This window comes from Ictalurus furcatus, chromosome 17 (genome assembly GCF_023375685.1).
Source record: "Ictalurus furcatus strain D&B chromosome 17, Billie_1.0, whole genome shotgun sequence".
Taxonomy (NCBI): Eukaryota; Metazoa; Chordata; class Actinopteri; order Siluriformes; family Ictaluridae; genus Ictalurus; species Ictalurus furcatus.
In genome coordinates this window covers 25,226,336-25,248,682 of record NC_071271.1, presented here as the reverse complement: position 1 = coordinate 25,248,682, position 22,347 = coordinate 25,226,336, and the positions used below count along the sequence as shown (strand labels likewise).

At 40.7% G+C, this 22,347-nt stretch overlaps 1 protein-coding gene and 1 long non-coding RNA gene across 6 annotated transcripts in view; one reads left to right on the top strand and one right to left on the bottom strand.

Moving 5' to 3' along the window:
* Window positions 1-4,334: 4,334 nt before the first annotated feature.
* Window positions 4,335-22,347, top strand: part of frya (furry homolog a (Drosophila)) — a 92,148-nt gene continuing 74,135 nt past the window's right edge. The window contains exons 1-2 of one of the 5 annotated variants that reach the window (XM_053647750.1): window positions 4,335-4,766; window positions 21,869-22,059. In XM_053647750.1, coding sequence (XP_053503725.1) covers window positions 4,631-4,766; window positions 21,869-22,059 — 327 coding nt within the window. In that variant the 5' untranslated portion in view covers window positions 4,335-4,630. Of the gene's footprint in view, window positions 4,767-12,397; window positions 12,509-19,362; window positions 20,234-20,846; window positions 22,060-22,347 lie in introns of those variants that run through there. The other 4 variants (XM_053647751.1, XM_053647753.1, XM_053647754.1 and 1 more) reach the window with 4 other exon arrangements.
* LOC128621791 (uncharacterized) lies at window positions 10,326-12,754 on the bottom strand. The gene is made up of 3 exons (XR_008388317.1): window positions 12,669-12,754; window positions 11,115-12,526; window positions 10,326-10,568 (listed from the first exon to the last, which is right to left on the bottom strand). It is a non-coding gene; the product is annotated as an uncharacterized LOC128621791 (long non-coding RNA).

The following is a 22,347-nucleotide window of genomic DNA, read 5'->3' as shown; positions in this document are numbered from 1 at the left end:
AGCCACTTCTGTTTCACACAATGCAATATAAAGTTCTTTCTAATGGTCCAAAATGCATCATTAGACTCCTGTGACTGTTCATTTATTACAAATTCAGCAAGCGTGCATTCTTCAGACTTCTGGCAGGTAGGTGTGTGTGTGTGTGTGTGTGTGTGTGTGTGTGTGTGTGTACTGTAGGAAGATGTAGGAGGTGGATATTTTCACACAGGAAAGCAGTAAAGTGGGTGTGAGCTCCACATGGCATCTGAGACAGAATAGGCCTGCTCTGTTGATGATCTTAGAGACCGTACACCGTGGTGCTGTTGAATTCTCGAACCCGATTGTTGATTAATTGTCATAACAGCGTCTCTGACTGTAAATCAAATCACAGCTTTGTATTAACATGCTGGTTTTTAATACACTGATGTTTTTATAGTACAGCTCAAGTCAGAAGGACTTGATGCACCAAATGTATGATGAACCATATTGTATAATTGTTGACATGGTGAAGTGTTTTTTTTTGTAAGGAATTTATATTTCCATATTTAGCACTTACGGAAGGATTCTCCAGGGTTAGCAGTCTGTAACTGTCGGTAAGTTTTTTTGTTTTTTTGGTTTGAAAGTATGATGTGTTGGACTTGAATGTAAAAAATGTACATTTGTAATCACTGAGAAATTGCTGTGGGGTAAAAGGAATCCAAACTGTTATTGGAAAATAATCACGTTCAGGGGCGGTAACATTAACTCCAGTTTGCATCGGGCCACATCACATCATGTCATTATTATTTTCCTATAACCGATGTTTAATTATTTACGTATTAACCTTTTTTCATGTGTGGTGGCCTGGGAAAAACATTTTCTACTATATACTGTATATATATATATATATGTGTGTGTGTGTGTGTGTGTGTGTGTGTGTATTGCAGTTCTGAAACACTACAGACGTTACTGAATTAAAATGTGCTTCTCTTCTTCACGTCTCTCAACCACAAATAACCACTTTATTGGTCGATTACCAATTAATTTTGTTGAAATATCTCCTTTGGCCGGTTGCCAGAATTCATTCGTATTTCAAGCAACGAGGAATGTGTAAGTAAGGACTTTTATGTAACCGGACCTTTACAAATTGTAGTTTGATATACTATAGCCGTGATATACTATAGCCGTTTTTTTCTAGTGCCTAATAAACCGACACATTCCACAGTTGTGGAACTCCTGATATATGCATGATTTAAGAGCAGCGTATGGAGCTGGATGAAGTACAGGCGTCTGGATTTCATACTGTGTCTCTCGACTGATTCATTTGCTGTAGCAGATCAGGATCGACCTGCTTTTTCGCCTTTTCGATGTTAGACATGAAGGCCAGCAGGCAGTTAACTTTAGATGAGTTTATACTAATAATAGCTGCTTATCAATTATTCACTAGGCCTCGCTCTGCCTTTGCGATCCCAAATGTTCCTCGCCATGGCAACAGCTTGCTGAATTTTCTCGCTGGTCCGAGGTGTTGTTCTCGTCGGTCGAGGAGTCCGTGTACCTCTGCTGTCATCGGTGACCTGACACACACTCGTGAATAGCAGTTAAGCAATGCATGCCTGTAGCATATCGTTACATAAATATAGCACAGTCAGTTCATATTTTGAGGAGATGTTTCTGTACTTGGATTTTGCACGGTGCGGGTGTGTTATTGATTGTGTTGTATAATAACGGTGAGTGTGGATGTGTTTTTCATTGTTACTGCTCTGTTATTTAACAGCATCGACTGCACTGCAGCAGGACAAACTTTAGAGGGCGCTCTCGTATCTCCTAACCTTTGTTATGAGCGTATGAAAACATGGTGCATCCACGGGTGCAGTGTTTCCCAACCTATTCTCAGTCATGGCAGCCTTTGAAATGTTTCAAAAAAAAATGGTGGCACCCTACACATACGCTAACGCTAGACCGTGTTAGCTACATGAGGATGAAGTTGATGGTCCAAGAAATCTAGACAAATATTCTTTTGCACTACACTACACACGCACTGTCACACGCGAATTATTAGAATAAACTACACACATACGTTACGCATACAGATGTTGACAGGTCAATGGGGGGGGGGCGGTCGAGGGGGAGGGAATTATTATTTTTAAAGCATGTAATCTTTTATTATTATTGTTATGCGTGTGTGTCTCTCTTATCATTCCTCCGTCTGTGTTATTATTCCAGGCATCCGATATTTATCATATATATTAAATGTCGTATGCACATTTTAGCATTTTAGAAATTTTAGAAGGGCACGGCACGGTGGGGAAACATCGCATCAGTGCAATGTCAAACTGTTCTATATGTAATTACATGGAGTGGGAGCTAAAATCACGCTTTAAAGTGCAGCGTCTCAGTGCGGGATCAAGTGCTCACTTTAAAGGATTAAAAAGTTTATGATATTTTATTTAGGATGTGCTTCCCCCCCCTCCCCCCCACCCTTCCTTTTGAACCACTGCTTTCCAAGATGTCTGTGCTCAGATAATATGTATCTTAACTTTGTTCCACAGTATGCAGTGTGAGTACCTGATTTCACAGTTAGGTGCTCCGGATATGCAGGTGAGAGTGTGTGATTGTGGAGGGTTTAAGTTTTTATAATAAGATGTCAGTCTGGCATTTAGTTAAAGAGTGCTTTACCTGGGCATGGCATATGTTGAACTTGCAGTTTGACAGGGCTGACCTATATTTCAGGTTTGACCACTGACAAATACACACACACACACACACACACACACACACACACACACACACACACAGAGCTTTAGAATAAAAAAAAGACAATGACTGAATAGTGTTTCTAGCTGTAAGAAAGTTCTAAATTTGTTTTGGGTATCCTGAAAGTTACTGCACTTTCTTCATTTACTCATATGAATAGATGTGGGTGGGGTGGGGTGGGGTGGGATGTCATGGGGTCGCACCCAACTCCAATAGAAAATAACAGCATGCCAAAAATGGAAGTGCTCAGGTGTGAACTTATCGTCAAAAGGAGTTTTCCTGGCTTACACTATGCCTATTCTTTAGAAAACAGAAAACACCCGTAAGGGTATACACTGTGTGTTTGTATTGCAGATGTGTGTCAACCCTGGAAAAACCTTACTCATTTAGGCATGGGCTGTTGTTGCCTCTGATTTTTTTTAGAAGAGCAGCTGGAAAGTGGCAGATAGAGTTTAAATACTTAATTACCGGTATCGGTAAAATCCCCTCTCGGTCAACCTCTAGTGGATATGGTAAATGGTAAATGGTAAATGGCGCACTTATATAGTGCTTTACACTGGTTCTCATTCACCCATTCACACACACACTCACACACCAGTGGTAGCAGAGCTGCCATGCAAGGCGCTAACTTGCCATCGGGAGCAACTTGGGGTTCAGTGTCTCGCCCAAGGACACTTCGGTATGTGGAGTCACGTGGGCCGGGAATCGAACCGCCGACCCTACGATTAGTGGACAACCCGCCCTACCACCTGATCCACAGCCGCCCTCTATATATATATATATATATATATATATATATATAGCCTTTCATTGTGAGAATCGATTCACAGGCACATGCTTTGTTTATTATGAACGACTCTTTAAGTGAAATGTGAATCGATTGACAGGCAAAACAAATGTAACTGTCTCAAATGTGGCTGAGGTGGTAGGGCGGGTTGTCCACTAATCGTAGGGTTGTCTCCACATACCGAAGTGTCCTCGGGCAAGACACTGAACCCCAAGTCGCTCCCGATAATAAGTTAGCGCCTTGCATGGAAGCTGTGCTACAATTGATGTGTGTGTATGTGTGTGTGTGTGTGTGTGTGTGAGAGTGGGTGAAGGAGACACAATGTGAAGCGGTTAATTTACCGTTCACTATAGCAGCAATACTGGATACGAGAATAAAACAGTGCAACTGTATTGAATGGAAAGGTTGAAAATAATGAAAATTGTAGGAGCGCGTCAGTTAAAATGCACACTTTCACTGGAACATCTACAGATAAACAGATAACAACGTGGACTCTATAAGTGTAACAGCAAAATAGAGATTACAGTGTGATCGTGTAGGTTAATACGGGTTGTGCAGCTTGAATCATTTGACAATTCCTCTTCCAGACTACTGAAGCATGAGCACAGAGCGCTTCGTTTGTACAGGGAATGACTGTTTTAAGGAAATGGCTTGTTTGTGATCGCTGCCTTAAGGAGGGGAGTTTTTGCAAATTGCACACCCTGGCTGACCACCACGCTTCCTCTCTGTGAATAGCTCTCTCTCTCTCTCTCTCTCTCTCTGTCTCTCTCTCTCTCTTTCTCTCTCTCCACCTGCCCATTTCCATAAGCTGCTGCTGCTCTGTAACTGGCTGAACTGCTCTGACAAGTGTAGGGAGTGTTAAAATATGCCAGCCTGGATCTCTTCACACACCCATACACACACACACACACACACACACACACACACACACACACTCACAGAGACTCTCTCACGAGGAACAACACACACACACATAAAAAGACTCAACTCAACCCAAGGGAAAGTTATACTACAAGAGTGAAAGAATGGGAGAGGGAGAGCTGGACTGAGATGGCAGAAGTAAAGTAAATCAGATGTCAGTGTTTCTGTGGAGGAAAGGTTGAAGAGCAGCAGGCACTGTGCCAGCTGGAGATGCCATACCCGGAGCAGACGGACTCGTGCACATGGCACGACAGGATGATGCTTGAGCAGATGGCTAATTTACCCGAGGACTTCCGGGGCAAGCTGAAGAAGATGCGCTACAAAAACAGGCCCAGCATTCTATCACGTAGGTGATGTTCAGACTCTGCTGGATTTCTGAGCGTAGGACAGACAGGAAAGTCCAGACCGATAAATTGCAGCTACTACTCTCAAGCAGGCGTGAAATGCCTTACCTCATGGTCATGTTTATAATGGTTAGCTCGAAAATTTTACATCTCGTCGCTGAGACATCGCACACATTAGGGGTAGAAGTACAAGGTGCTAGATTTCTTCTATAGAGTTGAGTTGAATCAGGTTTCTCACAGGCAGTTCATTTGTTATCGAGTGGCATGTTTTGACATGGCTGATGTACAAAGGTGTGGGCGAGTGTTTATATTATTGCTGCTCATTTAACCTGCTAAACCTCATTATGTTCTGGGCTGGAAAAAAAAAACCCACTGGCTGAATTCTAGTAAATCAAACAGTGGTGGGATTTCCTCACACAGTCAGTGTCACACTTTCAGGTTGGTCTTTTGGGACAGCTATGTGTTGTAGTAAAACGGACACAACCATAATCAGTTCAGCGTGTAGTTAGATTGGTGTTGTCAACGCTTTTCAAGTGAAAGTAGCAGGTAGAAGTAGAAATTTTGCTCAAGCAGATGTTAGAAGACAGCAGATGATGTCATCGAATAATTTGTATATTATTTCAATCGTGATGGTCATTTGCATATCAAAACATGTTCCATGAAAAAGGAACATTCACAGAATACAACACAATACAGGGAAGCAGTAGTAGTGAGTAGGCAGGAATTAGACATAGCAGAAATGGTTACGGATGGAGTAACTCCTGTTAAAATGAAGAACAAAGTGTGTGGGTGAACAAACAATGGCCATCAGTGATTGGTTGTTGGGAATAATAGTGAGCAGTTACTGGTTGTTGGGAATAATGGCAATCAGGGATTGGTTGTTGGGAATAATAGTGAGCAGTTACTGGTTGTTGGGAATAATGGCAATCAGTGATTGGTTGTTGGGAATAATGGTGATCAGTGATTGGTTGTTGGGAATAATGGTGATCAGTGATTGGTTGCTGGGAATAATGGTGATCAGTGATTGGTTGTTGGGAATAATAGTGAGCAGTTACTGGTTGTTGGGAATAATGGCAATCAGTGATTAGTTGTTGGGAATAATGGTGATCAGTGATTGGTTGTTGGGAATAATGGTGATCAGTGATTGGTTGTTGGGAATAATGGTTATCAGTGATTGGTTGCTGGGAATAATAGTGAGCAGCCACTGGTTGTTGGGAATAATGGCAATCAGTGATTAGTTGTTGGGAATAATGGTGATCAGTTGTTGGGAATAATGGTGATCAGTTGTTGGGAATAATGGTGATCAGTGATTAGTTGTTGGGAATAATAGTGAGTTACTGGTTGTTGGGAATAATGGCGATCAGTGATTGGTCGTTGAGAAACAATGGCACCAGCACAACTCAGTCAGACTTTACACACTGGTGATGATCTGACAGGACCTGGCCTCTCAACTCATATATCCAACAGCTGTGATCTGAAAAACTCCTCCTCAAAAACAAAAAAGAAACGAAATTGCAAAAGGAATCTAACCAGTTGCCAAATCGCTAAGTTGACATTGCTGAATTAGATAGCGAGTGTCAATATGTCCATGGTGCTACATGTACCTTTTAGTCGTTAATGAAATCTATATGCAAGTTTCTCCTTTTCTCTTTTCAGACTCTTAAATGCTAGAACTTTACTTGTGATTGAGAAACATATTTAAATTCAGGAACGTTTGTAGTTTTCTGAATTTTGATAATTTTCCAGGGTTTCCCCCAGGAAGACTCTGCTGAAGAGTTCACCCTAGACCTTCTCTGGATTTCCCCAAAAGGACGAATCAAATAACTTAAAATGTATATGCCATTTAAAGTGTACAGTTTTAAGTACACTTATTACTCGTACATTATTTAACAGCTTGTGGTGTTTTTTGTTTTTTTTGTGGTGAATTTAATCCACAGCAGTGTTTCAGCTTTAACGCTGGTCTTTTGTATCCACATGGACTCCTCTGTATAAACACTGTCATTCGTGTTAATTCAGCACAGTGTGGGTGTTCTTGTGGTGATTGGGTTGTTGTTGTTTTTTTGTTCTGAGAAAATGAACATTTTCAGTTGACGTTACTCTTGGGATGAGACATATTTAAGGAAGGAGGAAATGTTTGACTTGGTGACAGTTGGCGGAACAGCAACAAAGAAAAACAATACATGCAGTTTAGAAAGAATCAAGAGACTGAAGTGAAAGTAAAAGAAGAGATAGAAGCCCAAAGAGTGAAAGGGAGGAAGGGAGGGAGGGAGAGCTGGAACGTGGCGGGAATAGGGAGGACACGGGGGGGTGCTTGAAGGGAGTTTACTTAGTTCTGATAATCCACAGGGATGTATGCATCCATCCAACATGCTTTACATTCTTGTCCTTCACCCCTAGTCTAAAATGCTTTTAATAAACTGTTAATGTGACAGCTCAGAGCTGCCTATGCTCACGCTCTCTTAAGTACTTGTTGACATTTCGTACGACCTTCAATAGCTGAACAGAAACTTGTTTTTATTGTGTACCGACAATGTGTAATAGTTCTTCAGGATGTTCTTACATAAGCATATGTTTCTTGTCTATTTGAGTCAAGCCCTGGTGTGTTTTTCTCCCAGCGGAAACGCAGCATTGACGCTCGGTTGTGGACCAAAACAGCAGTCAGAATGTCTGAGCGAGGTGCTCTCGGTCTAGTTCCAAGAGAGAGAGAGAGAGCGCAGTTCGATTGCAGTGAGAATGAGATTCGACTGTGAAACACGCCTTGTATTTTGGACTAAAAGGACGAATGCGAGTGTTTCCATGTGGGTCATAGGATTTAAAATGTGATGATGACTTGAGAGAAACTCATAATCTCTTTTCTTATTTGTTCTCTGTTTTACAAGTTAATGTTAGAAATATTAGTATAACTATGAAGATTGATTTTGTGTGCCACTATTATGGGACAGTGGTGGGTTAGCGCTTAAGAAGGTCGGGGGTTCAAGCCCCAGCACTGCCAGGCTGCCTCTGTTGGGCCCTTGAGCAAGGCCCTTAACCCTCTCTGCTCCAGGGGGCGCTGTATCATAGCTGACCCTGCGCTCTGACCCCCAACTTCCTGACATGCTGGGGTATACGAAGAAAAGAATTTCACTGTGCGTACGTATACGTGATCGATAAAGACTCATTATCGTTATTTTCGACTCTTACTGCGAGTCACATTCCAAGAAGCCACATTTAATTTAAATGTGTATATGCACTACCTCGGCTAGACACTCTAGAGACTCAGTGGAACAACCGAAAGCAAGAAAACGAACATGAAAATATTTCGAAACATGAATGAATATGAATTTACAAGCATGGCGGTAAATAACGAGGAGAAACCAAAATGCCAATGCTTTCAGCGACAGGAAATCCGTTGGTAAATTTTGGGTCGTTTGGGAATCCCTGGATTAATAAGTGTGAAAGTGCGCTTGGTCGGGAAATGTTTTCCAGTACGTCTCACATGTTACTAGGACAGAGATTTTGAACTTTCATTTTCCAGATTATTGGTGTTCCTCTTTAAAGGCTTCAGACACACAAAAATGTGGTCTTGGTTTTGACTCCTTTACTTGAAGCACATTTTTTTTATTTCAACTAATTATCATTTCAAAATGTTGTAATTCTCTCGTGACTGTTTAAGGGCCTGACTGATCTATCCCGTGATACAGTCAGCTGATATTAAGGTTCCCCTCACTAATCAGTAAAAATCACATGGCCTATTAAGAAAACTGTATGGACATGATACTATTTTAAACAACAATCACATGATACCGTAAGGTTCTAGAGATCTTTTGTCGGTGTTGTTCAACACATCTAGATGATTTAAACAACATAAAACACAGAAACTTTTGTATCAGACCACCCCATTTTCAGATGAGCAAAAGTATTGGAACAGATTGAGTTCTTGAAGTGAATGAAAGTAAATAACACTTAATATTTGGTTACATATCCCTTGCTTGCAATAACTCCATCAAGCCTGCGACTCATTGACGTCACCAAATTGTTGGCTTCTTGTTTTGTGATGATTTTCCAGGCTTTTACCGCAGCTTCTTTTAGTTTTCGGGGGGGGGGGGGTTCTCCTTTCCGTCTCCTCTTCAGGACTTGAAATGCATGCTCAACTGGGTTAAGGTCTGGTGAATGACTCGGCCAGTCTAAAACCTTCGACTTTTCCCCCCTGATATCATTTATCCCATTCCAGAAGGATATTTTCTTCTTTTCACTGCTACATAAAAGGCCAGCTGGACTAATAAACATAAGTCAATGCATTATGTAATGAAGGTCAAGTAGCTGACTAAAGATGAAGCTAATAAGATTACTAAAGCCTGGACCAGCATGGCGTGTGTACACAGATGGATTGGAGATGAGTAATAACCTACAAACCCACTGATTCAGTAATCTGATTCATCCTTGTTATTACATGCTCTACAGGACAGAACAAATAGTTGCAGTAGGAATTAATATGAGGAACGTTCGTTTTATTTAAGTGAAAATGCAGCTATTTTATCTCAATTAATCCTCTGGAAAAGTGTTGTATCTGCCTTTTAGTTTAATATCTGCCTTTTAGCTTCGTCTAATCTTAGTTATTGATTTTAAATCAGTGCTTTTTTTTCCCACCAGGGAGCCAAAGAACGTGGGAAAACTTCAGCAAATGCTAGCTAACAACAGTTTCATTTCTAACGTCTCAAACGTTAGCTAGCATGCTAACTCTGACCACACAATCTGATCTGAATACGCATTGTTAGCTGGCCCAGTACAAACTTACTTTAGCAATACGAAGTGTGCAGCAGATTGGTGATAGTGATGAGTATTATGGTGTCTCATTCTCACTGTCAGATCTCTTAAAGTTTAGACGTGAGAAATTGAGTAGACTCCTCGAAGCTGACTGGTGCTAAGAAGTGGTCTTGTGACTTGACAAGTTTATGACCGTTAAGAAATGTAATGAGTAGAAATCGGAGATTTTTCTTTTAAAATGTAGTGAGTAAATGTTGGAAGTATCGGGTGAAAGGAAAAACTCACTAGTGTTTTTAGGTAACAGTCAAATTGCCAACATTTATTCAAATATCAGGGACATCCGATATACTTTAACTTTAGTTCGAATTCATTTATTCATTCATTTGAAGTAAGGGTAGTGTATGAAAAGTAATTGCAATCTGATTGCCAGGTGTATTATTTTTTTTTTTATGTATTCTACTCCCATTACAGCTACTTGACTTCTATAATCAGATTATACAGAATAATCCAGATTTTATGAACTTCATTACCATCCAGTGCTAGGTCAGCATTAAAACTGGAGTATATCGCTGCTTGTTATTACCTTGCAACTGGAAATAGTCATACCCATACACTGTTTCATAATACACCATGTCAGTCCTCTGAGGCTTTATTTAAATTTGCAGAATGTCCACCTGACATCGGTGAATGAGTAAAAAACTCTCTCTCTCGCCTCATAATGAGAGTTTGCGCTTTCTGAGATATTGAATTTTGCCTGAGTGACAGCACAGGTATGCTACGTCTGTGCCAACCCAGCATGTGGTAAACGTTTGGGATTCTTGAGGACAGACAGACAGCTGATCTCTCACTGAGGCACCAGAGAAGGTTCAGATTGCTGACTGCGCTAAATGCATCAACAGGTCATATTAAAAGCATCAGTGTTACATTTACCACTACGCTGATAAGGTCACTTCTATTAGCTGGGGTACACACCGATAAGGTCACTCCTGTTAGCTGGGGTACACACCGATAAGGTCACTTCCGTTAGCTGGGGTACACACCGATAAGGTCACTTCCGTTAGCTGGGGTACACACCGATAAGGTCACTTCTGTTAGTCAGTACAAAGTACGATATATTGTATTCAACGTAAAAACAATCATGTCCACCAATCTTCCATATAGCCATTAATCAGGTGTAAAGACAATGAAACAGATTAGTAATGTCTGATTCTGGGGATTTAACTATATTGAAGATGTAGATTTTAATCATATACATTTGTTAGTTGTTAAGAAATTCCCTTTTTTTAAACACTCCTGCATTCAGTGGATTTGAAGTGTGCTGCTAGTCCACAGTGGTCATGTCTACATGAGTTAACACTAGTCCAGTTTTGCAGTGAGGAAATCCCACATGGAAATTAAGTTTAAGCAACCCAAGCCGATCATAGCTAACTTTACGTAAATGTGTCGGGGTGCAGTGGGTAGTTTGGCTTCTCCAGAGCTCTCTTGAGCTCTGTTTGGAGTTTTTCATGTTCTCGCTATGTTTGCATAGGCTTCCCTTAGGTTCTCAGCGTTCCTTATATCAACAAAACATACCAGTAGGTGACTTGGCTATAATAAACTGCTCTTACATGTGAATGAGTGTGAGATTGTGTATGTGCCTGGTGTCTTGCAGTGGATTGGTGTAACATCCAGGGTGTATTCCCAGCTTGTGCTTAGTATTACAGGGATGGGCTCCAGGTTCTACATCCCTGACCAGTATTAAATGGTTCCTGAAGATGAACGAATGTATGATTGTTATGCATTTCCCGTTCTGCACTAGTGACATGTTAGTGAGTTCAAAATCCCTGAAGGTTGTGAGTTCAAATCCCAGGACTGGCAGAGAGCCAGTTGCATTGGATATAAATGTCAAATGAATATACATGACCTACAGTATTACACAGACTGGTGACAAACTAAAGGAAAATACAACATACAGTGTGTTAGTAAGGTTTTGGGACAGCCATGTCACACCAAAATCTCCAAAAGGTATAACGTAGGGTCGAGATAAAGTGACTGTGAAGTCCACAGCTTATAATTTGCATTCTTTTCATCCTCAACAAACCATTTAGTGAACCCTCGTGCCCTGTGTATGGGGGCGGAGTCATCCTGGAAGAGATCGCCGCCGTCAGGATAGAAATGTTTTATCATAGGATAAAGGTCATCAGAAGAACGTTGTATTGATTTGCAATGACTCTTCTCTCAAAGGCGTGCCAAATCATGCTGACAAAAATAAATGCCCCCCCACAGCCTAAGAGAGTCATCAGTTTTTCCTTTAATTTGTCAGTCTGCTTTATCTAGTGGTGTGTCATCACTTTAGTTGCTTTATGTTGTGATCATTTCTGATGATGCTGTTACAAAAGACAGCCTTTTTTTTTTTTTTTTTTTTTTTTTTTAACAAGAAAACCCACTGATTGGGCTAAAAATCTGAGCGCCATTAATTAGTTCTTTTCCCTTTGGGGTTTGGATGAACAGAGATAGCCCTGAACAGCCTGGATGCTACATGTCCTGGGCCAGACAGTTCTGATAGTAAGAGTCCCTCTCTGAGATGAGAACAGAGGTTATAATTAGCCACTCTGGCTAAGAGGATTTCTCCTCACTGCATTCCCGGTCTCCAAGCAGTGTCTGATCCAGCAAGAGTATTTAAAACCAACCTGCCTCTGCGAGAGAGAGAGAGACAAAGAGAAAGAGGGAGGGAAAGGAGGAAGGGGAGAGCTGGAGCGGTGTGTATTCTGGTCAGCAGCAGCATTGCTTTATCGCATCACTTTCAGGCAGAGAGAGCAGCGTACACCACCTGCCTGCTCACGGCCTGGCTGCAGCAGGCAGGGGGGCAAATACATACACATACACACACACACACACACAAAGCGGAGCATCAAAAGAATGCCCACTCTTCACGGGACAGCCAAACACGACATGGCCAGCCAGCAGGACTCAGGGTTCTTTGAAATCAGCATTAAGTCTCTGCTGAAGTCCTGGAGCAGCAGTGAGTAACTTCATCACTCTGTGCAAAGGGAAGTGTTGTTGTTGTTGTTGTTGTCATTTCTACTTAGATTCAAGAGGTTTTTAGATTTTATCTCTCATTCCATTTAGCATCTAATATGATTATTGATGGTTTGATGTATCGCTGTGTCCTCTGAGCTTACTCTCTTGACTATGAGATGGAGATGCTTGCTTTTTGTTTTTATAAGCACTTCCGTAATGCATTTACATTCATGACATTTGGCAGACGCTCTTATCCATACTGACATGCAGAAGTGCCTTGTTGCCTTGAAAACAAACAAACAAACAAACAAACAAACAAACAGAACTTCCTGCTTGTTCAGGTAATAGATATGGAACAATGATATCAACTAATCGATTGTGCAATGCGTCTTGTGTTTCTCTTTGAACTGATGAGCAAAACATAACTGACTTTTACATATGCTCCTGCATGCTTTTATTTTTTAATTATTATTGAAATGACCTGCACGTATTCACAGCCACTGGCAAGTAATGGTAGACTGCTGAAAAAACAAACAAACAATAGAAACCATCACAGAAATTCTAATGGTCCCACTACAAACCATCAGCTGTTAACCATTAAAACCATTACTAAATGGTTTCCATTACATAGTGGGACGTATTAAAGATGTAGGTCCTTAATGGTATCCATTAGACATAACCAATAGAAGACAACAATTTACCAGTAGAAACCCACAGGGACCATTACAGTTTCCATTAAAACAAGACGATTCCCATTATAACCATTTCTTTTGTTTGTTTGCTTGTTTTTTTTTGTCAGTAGGAACATTCAAATGTGGAGCTTTTACCGTCAAATTACACATACAAATCCTTAGAAAATTCAAAGAAGTATTAGAACTATGAATTCATTTCTGACAGTCGATAACAGCAATAGATTAAGATGGATGAAAATGTAAATATTATGGCTCGAACACAGGGAGCCAAAATTGAGATGCATAAAATTCACGTTGTGATCATATCACGAGAGCGTAAATTGAAACGTGATCGGATTGTGTAACGCCGGAAGATTCTCAGTCCTGCTGTAGCAAACTGATCAGCGTCTAAAAACAGCTAATGCGCCACGTGAAACAGGAGTTTGAGACATATAGTAAATGTTCTGTCTTTTCACATTGCAGTACATTTTCTCTGTAAGTGCGTGTTTAGATTCATGATTGAGTTACGTACTGAAGCATCGTCAGTCTGGATTTAAAGACAATAAGGGACAGCCAGGGAATGTCCTTTCCTTTATATGAATGCCACAGAATCTTCCAAAAAAAAAAAAACCCAAAACAGTTGGTTTTCTAACTTAATGTCCGTATTTAGATCTGTAGTCTGGAAGGTTTCAGGATAACTGTTAACAACTTACTCCATGTCATGCTGCACGATCACTGGCTACTCTGCCCTTTTAGAAACACTGACTAATTCAGCCAATTGAGTACCAAAAAAGGCATTTTATGTTGGTGGGTAAAGCCAGACTATACTGGTTTGACTGGCTTTAGGTGTGTTTTCACACTCGCGTCCTGTTTAAAAGAACCAAACCCAGACCCCTTAAAGTGGACCAAGAGGAGAACCAAGTGAAAAAGGCCCAGTTCTCTTTACATCCACATTGTCCCTGTCCCTGACCTTTTTGGTCTACCTAAGTAGTAATGGGGTCTCAGACGTCTTTGTGTTCATGCTGTTCAGTCCTCTTGCAGTGTTGTGCATTGTGGGTACAGCAATATTGTGCAGCTAAATAGGTAAAGTAAGTTTGCAATGAATGTACCATTATCGTCCTCACTGATGTCAGAACTTCCTCCATCTATGACTCTATTGGGTTCGCGCAAGAATTCTGTCTAACAAATCGTAGAGAGGCCACTTGACGTCGGCTGCCTGTCCGCTAGATCGCAGATAATCCATGGTTGGCCATATATTTCCGGTGTCATTTTTTAACTCTAACCCAGTGTGAGGTGGTCTGCTTGAATTCTGCTTAAATTCTTTTGCTGAAAACTGAAGAAACACTTTTTCAAATTTCTGTGGGTGGTGGATCGTTGTTTCTTAATATAGTCCTCCTTCCAAATTTGGAGAAGTGCAACCGTTTCCTCATCTGTTTATAACATCCCCTTCCCAGCAGAAACCGCCATGTTGAATGGCACAATTTGTACAGAAGCCTGTATGAGAATTTGTGACATTTTCATCCCATACCACTAGCTGAAAGTGAACCGTACTCAGACCACCTCCCAAGATGGTTTTGGTTCAGTTTGCTTAAAAAGGGTCTGAGACGGTTTGGAGTTCACACGTGGGCCAAAACTCCAGCAAACCGTGCTCAGACCCCTGAAAAGGACCGAGTCTGAAAACACCTTAAGTTAAGTGTTTTTTTGGCTTTGTAAACTATAGGTGTGTTGCACAGTGACACTATCCGTACCTGTATGTGTTTAACGCCCCAAATATTCATATGTGTATCAGTATTTTGATTTAAAGTGTCCATTGGATTGCCCGTCTGGACCCTCTACACCTACAACAGAGGGCAACAGGCTAATAGGTCCCGTTTAGAAAGCTAGAACCAATTCTAAAGAATTCTTGAAGAAAAAAAAACCTGGAGTGTTTTGATTTCCAGAAACACCTGAAAACACTGACCAAAGCCTAGAGGTGGGAACGCCAGCACTGTCAGCATGGTGTCAATTCTGGCTCTGAAGCTCCTCAGCTTGAGCTACCTCATTCGAGTTCATAATTGGTCAAGAGATGTGTGGCGATGTGATGTATTAGTTTTGTTTTACCTGCCTGCAATATTTCCAACAAATTTAATTGGTCCTGTTTCCCAAACTATTAAAAAAAAAAAACCTAATAGCCTAATTTAAATCACACTGACTGTGACCAGGCAGTTACTAAGGATGAATGAATGAATGCTGAAAGTGTATCCTGATGCACAAATCTAATCTCAACTATGAGAATCTAATCTAATCTCAACTAGACGCCCTGGTCACCTTTGTGTGCCTGTTTGTTAACTTGATGGAGGCAGCTAAGAGGACGCTAGGATACGGGTAAACTTAACTGATGCACATGACATGTTTTGTGTTTTGTGTAAAATATATGACAGAAAAGGCTGTTAATCACATAGCTCCAGCTCACTAGGAGCTCCATTTCTCCAGTGGAGACATCAGCAGTGGAGGATGTTCAGTTGGGAGGCAGGAGTCATGTTCATGTGAAACTTGCTGAGCTTTTTTATTTTATTTGCATTTTTTTCATTCCTGATGCTATCTGAAGATGACCCAAAAACAAGTTCCTAAATGTTTCTGTGTTGTTTTGGTTTTTCCCCCGACTCAGTGGAAAATGATCAGACTTTAAGATGCGGCTGTGTTTTTCCACCTGTGATAAATAGAAGTAGAATGATTGTTTTTTTTTTTGTTGTTGTTGTTGTTTTTATTTATTTATCCCAGTTCCCACAGTTGTAGGTTTCCCAGTATTACATTATGAAAAAGTTTGTGATGACCTTGGAATGATAATGAATGTCTTCTTCTAACCACAAATTCAGTATTTATGGCAGTTAAAACTGTGTTATTTGTGAAAATTAGTTGAAGATCAGGTCATATTTTTGGAGCAGATCATCCCAAAGGTTTCACAGCCATTATCCTCGTCGGTCGCTTAACATCTACTCGCAGGAAGGGATATAGCAAGTGATGTTTCGTATATGAAACTACCTCTCTGCTCATCTACAGACGTCAAAAAAGGAGTTTTTTTTCAAGAATTTTAGACACTTCATGGTTCTAGATTTCTAACATGGTTCCTGTTGCCGTCTGTTCTAGGGGTGTAGGGTCCAGAGGGACAATCCAGTGGACTCCTCAGATGTACCAACCCTTACCGGAGTTAAAGAATTTCCGAGTTAACTTCAGGAACAATATGACAAAGTTGAAAGGAAAAAAAAAAACACCTATGTATCATATTACCGGCCCTTCCTAGTTTCATTAGAATCACAGTTCGAGAGATTCAAGTTAATATTATTAATACTAGTTACATAGTTTTGAGTTTTAGATTAAGTCCTGTTCTTTCATCTGACCAATCAATCAGGTTCATAACTGTGATAAGTAAAAGAATAACTATAACGATATTAATAGTATTGGCACCCTGTCCAGGGTGTACCCCGCGTTGTGCCCCATGCTCCCTGGGATAGGCTCCAGGTTTCCCCGTGACCCTGAAGGAAGGTCAAGTGGTATAGAAGATGAATGGATGGATGGATATTAATAGTAGACGATGGTAATCTCCACCACTGTCATGCGATTCAAAATAAATAATAAGGAAGTGCTATTTCTCTGTCACCTCTCTCTAGGTTGGTGTAATCACTGTGCTAAGGCAGTGACATGCCATATTTTTTTATGTCCGTAACTCATCCGGCTGTTTTCAGTGACAGCTCCACACTTCAGCATCACCTGATTCTGTTCGCAGGCTCCTGGATTCTCAGACCCGGTGTGAAAAAAGAGACTCTTGTGTTCATGATCCGGTTGTCAGTCTTGTTCTTTGAAGGGCATCTGGCTTTCACTAGCAGATGGTGATTGTTCAGGTTTTATTCCATAGAGGTCTCATTAGTCATTCATCACTTCATACACACACACACGCACACACACACACACACACACACACACACACATACAAAGTGTAAAGTTGCAGTGATGTAGTATCCTTATCCCTTTTTTTTTATTTTTTACCTTTTATAAGAATCTTTCACCCGAATATGTGGATATAGTGTACCTTTAATTATAATTTATGATATATATTTATATATATATAAATGGACCATAATTACCTTTTATGGTAAAGGTAAAATATATGCCCTTTTCTAGATGAAGGGAAAGTGAGTGTATGACCCTGTTTTCTGAAAAGCACACCTTCTTCATACACATTTGCAAACTAAGGCTACTTTCGCATCAGATCGCATCGGATTTGTCTGTTTTGACGGTTCACGTTCGACTGACCCGTATCTAGAAGTGGAAAATACCTGAGTAATGGAACTTTGTTATTGTACTTAAGTATTACTTTGCCATATTTATACTTCACTTGAGTATTTTTGAGAACGAATACCTCGTAGTCGTTCTTAATCAGTCCATACAGAGTTTTTTTTTTTTTTTTTAAATTGTTGAGGCCAAAAAGGCTTGATTTTGCTGCAGCTTTTTTAAAACTAGTTGAACTGGGGAAATGGCAAGCGGTCTTTCGCAGTGATGTTTGTTGGTAAACGAGACCTTTTCGCTGTACTCGAGTCCGACGCACGTGAATCGAAGAGGGGATTGAAGAATGCACGTTGTGATGACGTCGCATGACGCGTCTTGGCGCAAATCGGCGGAAAATCTGTGCGATCGCAAAAAATCATGAAATCCTGGAGGGACTGCTTAATTAAGAGCTTTTACTCCTTCCATGAGTTTATGCTGTGTGTATATATAGAATGCACCCGTCGCCTGAAAAGCCCTGCATGCACACATCGACTTATTGGGCAATTACTTTAATACACTACTCTGTTCTGGTCGTTTCAACTCCAAGCCACGTGAATTCCGATTTGGCCGTTTTTCGTTCATGTCACATGACCACTCCTCAGACATGTAAGGCGTAAAACAGGATTTGTGTCACTTCAATTTGGTAATATGAAGGTAGCCTTAGATTCATGTGCTTCTTATGTAATACACAGAATACACTTCGGCGATGCAGTGTGCACCACATAGCTTTGCTGGATAACTCACTCATGACCCTCTCCATGCTGTGAGAACATCAGTAGTCGTGAGTCTGAAATATCAAAAGTGTGGGCTGTGCTTTAAATGTGCTGAGCTGATACGCATCTGAGAATGGAGGGGGATTTTGGGTTCGCGTTTATTCATAATTGCACAGAGTCTCCCAGAGGGCCGTTTATAGAGTTAACCGTTAAATAACATCCTACACAATTTTTATTCCCATGCTAAAGCAGGAAAGCAGGAAAGCAGGACGTGTATATGTGTATACGTATATACACATATACATATATATATACACACACACACACACAGTATGAGTCTATGTCTGTGTGTTTGGGACATGTTTTTATATCTCAGTGGGAACCAAATGTCCATACAAGAATATGAATATCTGACAGTCTTGACATTTTTATTCAAATGTTTTTATTAAATAATGAATTAAATATAAAAAAGAGCCTAAATGTTTCCTTTTGGTTATTGAAGTTAAGATTAGGTTAGGTTCAGGTTGAGGCATATCTTTAATTAGTTGAATTAATTAGAAAGTCCTCACAAGGACAGTAAGTGAATGACTGAGTGTGTGTGTGTGTGTGTGTGTGTGTGTGTGTGTGTGTGTGTGGTTACGCTTATATTTAAAATTTGACCTTTTCTATAACCACTTTTTGTGTAGGCGTATAGATTTAGGAAACATTTGGTATTAAATGAATTATGGGCCTTGCTTTTTCTGACAGTCCCGGCATGTGAACTCTTACTTACTCACTCAACATACCGGTCACTCATACAGAACCAACATTTTGTGTGTGTGTGTGTGTGTGTGTGTGTGTGTGTGTGTGTGTGCTTATGTAACATGAACTGTTGATATTAATGCACTCATTGTAACACGTTATGGCTCATTCACAGGGATTTGGAATCTAAGACTAGTACTAAACACAGTCAATCAATTTTTATTGAACCGAGACAGCACCAAGGAGCTGCTTTGCTCCCAGACTTTTTGAATAAAAATCCCGGGCATGGGTCTGCTGTCTTGTTTAATTTTCAGTCTCTGCTCATAAATATGATCATCTAAAGACTTTTGATTAAGTGTGATAATCGAAAAACATTAGCACTGCCAGCGGTTCATTGAATTTCAGGCAGGGATAACCATATGTAATTGTTATTGTTTTATCAGAGATGACTGCACAACAAAGTTATGAGATGAGATGCGTCACGTGGATGCTAGGTCTAGGTCTAGAATCTAGATTTAAACTGAGCGAATGTGTCTGAACCCCGAACAGTATATCTGGGGAACATATGGGATTAAATGTGTTAAGCGTCTTAACTTCTGACAGACCTACAAGTAGGGTTTTAACTTACTTACTAGTAAATAACCTTTATCTATCTTTTAAAATTAGATTTGCAATTTCATGCGTACGCATGCTTTCGTAATGCATTTGCTCTTGTAAGCATGTACTTCTTTCATTTTGGCTGTAGTTAGTCATCAGCATTTTCTGAAGAAAAGAAAAGTGTAAAAAGGTTGACTGCGGCCTGTCAAGAGCTGAACTGTGTGTGTGTGTGTGTGTGTGTGTGTGTGTGTGTTATTGGGAGTTGTTTACACTGGTGGTGTGGGTGGGTTGATCTCTCAGTATAGTGTGTACTCAGGGATAAATATAGCCGAGCAGCTATGCCACTGCAGCGTGTCAGTCCTCCACACATGCCCGGGCCCCCAGCTTAAAATTCCAACCTGACCTTCAGTCTCCTGAGCCACAAACTGATCACACTTCTGCACAGAGACGTCCGGCAACAAGCGCACTCGAAAGACACGGTGCCGTGCATCCCGGATCGAACGGAGACCTGCGAAGGGCCACGGATAGAGATGGAGGGTGTGTGTGGGAACGCAGTAAGCTGGAGACGCAGTAGGAACGGCTGATAACGACGTGTGATGTGAATGTTAGCAAGAATGGATACGGTACACCGGTGTCCCACTATGGACGGTACAGCCATGTGCTGGAGCAAAGCCAGCATGGTCAGCTTCATCAAAGGCCTGGGTATGTGTGGAGAAATAGAGAGAGAGAGAGAGAGGTTTACATTGCATGTAGCTCATATACTATATATATATATAGAGAGAGAGAGAGAGAGAGAGGTTTACATTGCATGTAGTAGCTCATATACTATATATATATATAGAGAGAGAGAGAGAGAGAGAGTATATACATACTGGTTTTATTTTAAAATGGGATGTGGGTGAGATGTAGAATTCCGAGAGAAATTCTGGGATACAGAGAAAGGGAGTCTGTTTTAAAGGTGTGTGCATTTGGTGTTCAGCTGAACCCTCTCTGTGTGCTCTAACTGGGTGAGTGTTTTGGCTTGTTTCCCTCCTTTAGCACTTCTGCTGTACAGTAGCACCTGTGTATGTAAGTGAAAAAGAAAAGACGTAAGAATATTGATCTTAGGTGTTCACTAGTGAAGAGATTTTTTCTGTTTGTTTGTTTGTTTGTTTCATCACAAAAAATGATAACGTAGCTTAGTAAAGTAATGATAGTGAAATTATTCTCCTTAATAACTAGCTTAATATGTACAAAAACTCACTGCAGTGTCCTTGGAATTGACTGGAGTGTTTTAGATGAACTGTAGTCATACCACAGTGCTAACGAATGCGTAAAACATTCAAAAAGGTGTTCAGTTCGTTTTCTGAAACGGCGGCTCTTACTTTAGTTCCGGCTGTAAGGCAGATCTGAGGTTTATACCGTGTTAATGCACTCGTTCAAATTTGTTTGTGTGAGGAGAAGTTTATTTAGCATTCTTGGAAGGAAGGAAGGAGTCTGCAGGGTCAGTGGAGTCTTTCTAACAGTCAGATGTGACCGTAATCTTAAGTTCTCAGTCACGTGACAAGCTTTCTGAGAAAGATAAAATGAGAATTGGGGAAAATGAGGGGAAAATGAATGAATAAATAAATAAATAATCGTTGATTCTATTTCTATATCAGCATGTCATGTTGTGTTTTATTCTTTACTTATATGTCGCTTGGCGTTGAGCATCGTATACTGGCTAGACTTTGTAATCATTGATGTAAATGTTCTGAGTAAGCTGTAATTCTCTCACACACATTGGACTGAAATGAACATGGAAGTGCAGAATCAGGTTTTAGACCACTCTAGTTTTAAACTGCACATTTAGCTTACCTCGGTGCTCATCTGTGTAATAAGGACGAACATTTTCATTTCCAAGAAAATGTGGTTGCAGTTATTCGTGAATTCTGTCTTTGTCTCATTCTTAGGCACTTTTTTTTTTTTTTTTTTTGCCTTACACGGTAATGATGTCACATTTCGGTGGAGGAATGTGAACGGCAGCTGTGAGTCTGGGCGTTTTACTTCCGTTTGTCTGCGCTGAGATAAGAGCGCTCAGGCGTGTTTGTTAAAGAGAGAGAGAGAACATGGGAAATGACTTCACGTCTGGCTTGAGAAAAAGTTTGGGGTTTTTTTTTCTTTTCTTTTTTTTTTTTTTTTTTTTTTCCCCTTGAGTAGCACATGGGTTAATGTGTCATTTCAGTGAAAAAAAAAAACCAGAAAGAGGAAGTCTCTCAGTATTGCCGTATGTACTTGGTTTGAACTTGGTTCGAACTTTGTTCACATTCCCACATTCTCAGTTTGTTAACACGTGTATTTGTGTGTTATCTTTGACAGCGTCTCCTGGATACAGCAAGCATCCTGTAGCCCCTGAGTACCACTCTCACAGCCAGAAGGGCCCCGGGACCATGATGTCCATCAACGTGGACCCCGAGAGCCGCCCTGGCGAGTATGTCCTAAAGAGCCTGTTCGCCAACTTCGCCACGCTTTCTGAGCACAAGATCCGACTTGTCATGGCTGAGCCACTGGTAAGTCAACCTGACTTTAGTCTGTGATCAGAGCTTTTCTCACACTGTACGAGACGGTCCCGGTGACGTCATGGCCGGCCCAATTCTGTAACAGACTCTGTGATAACGTGCTTCTAAAATCGTGTCAGATTTTATCACAAAGATGTGCTAAGGATAGACCTGTGATTAAAGAAAAAGTGCTGCTTAAGTCAGCGGTCAGTGCGACCTGGGCTCTTGTACAGCAGTGCGGCAAGCTTTTGTCATAATGCTAAACAAACTCGACATATTAAAACAGAGCGTTTGCGTTCT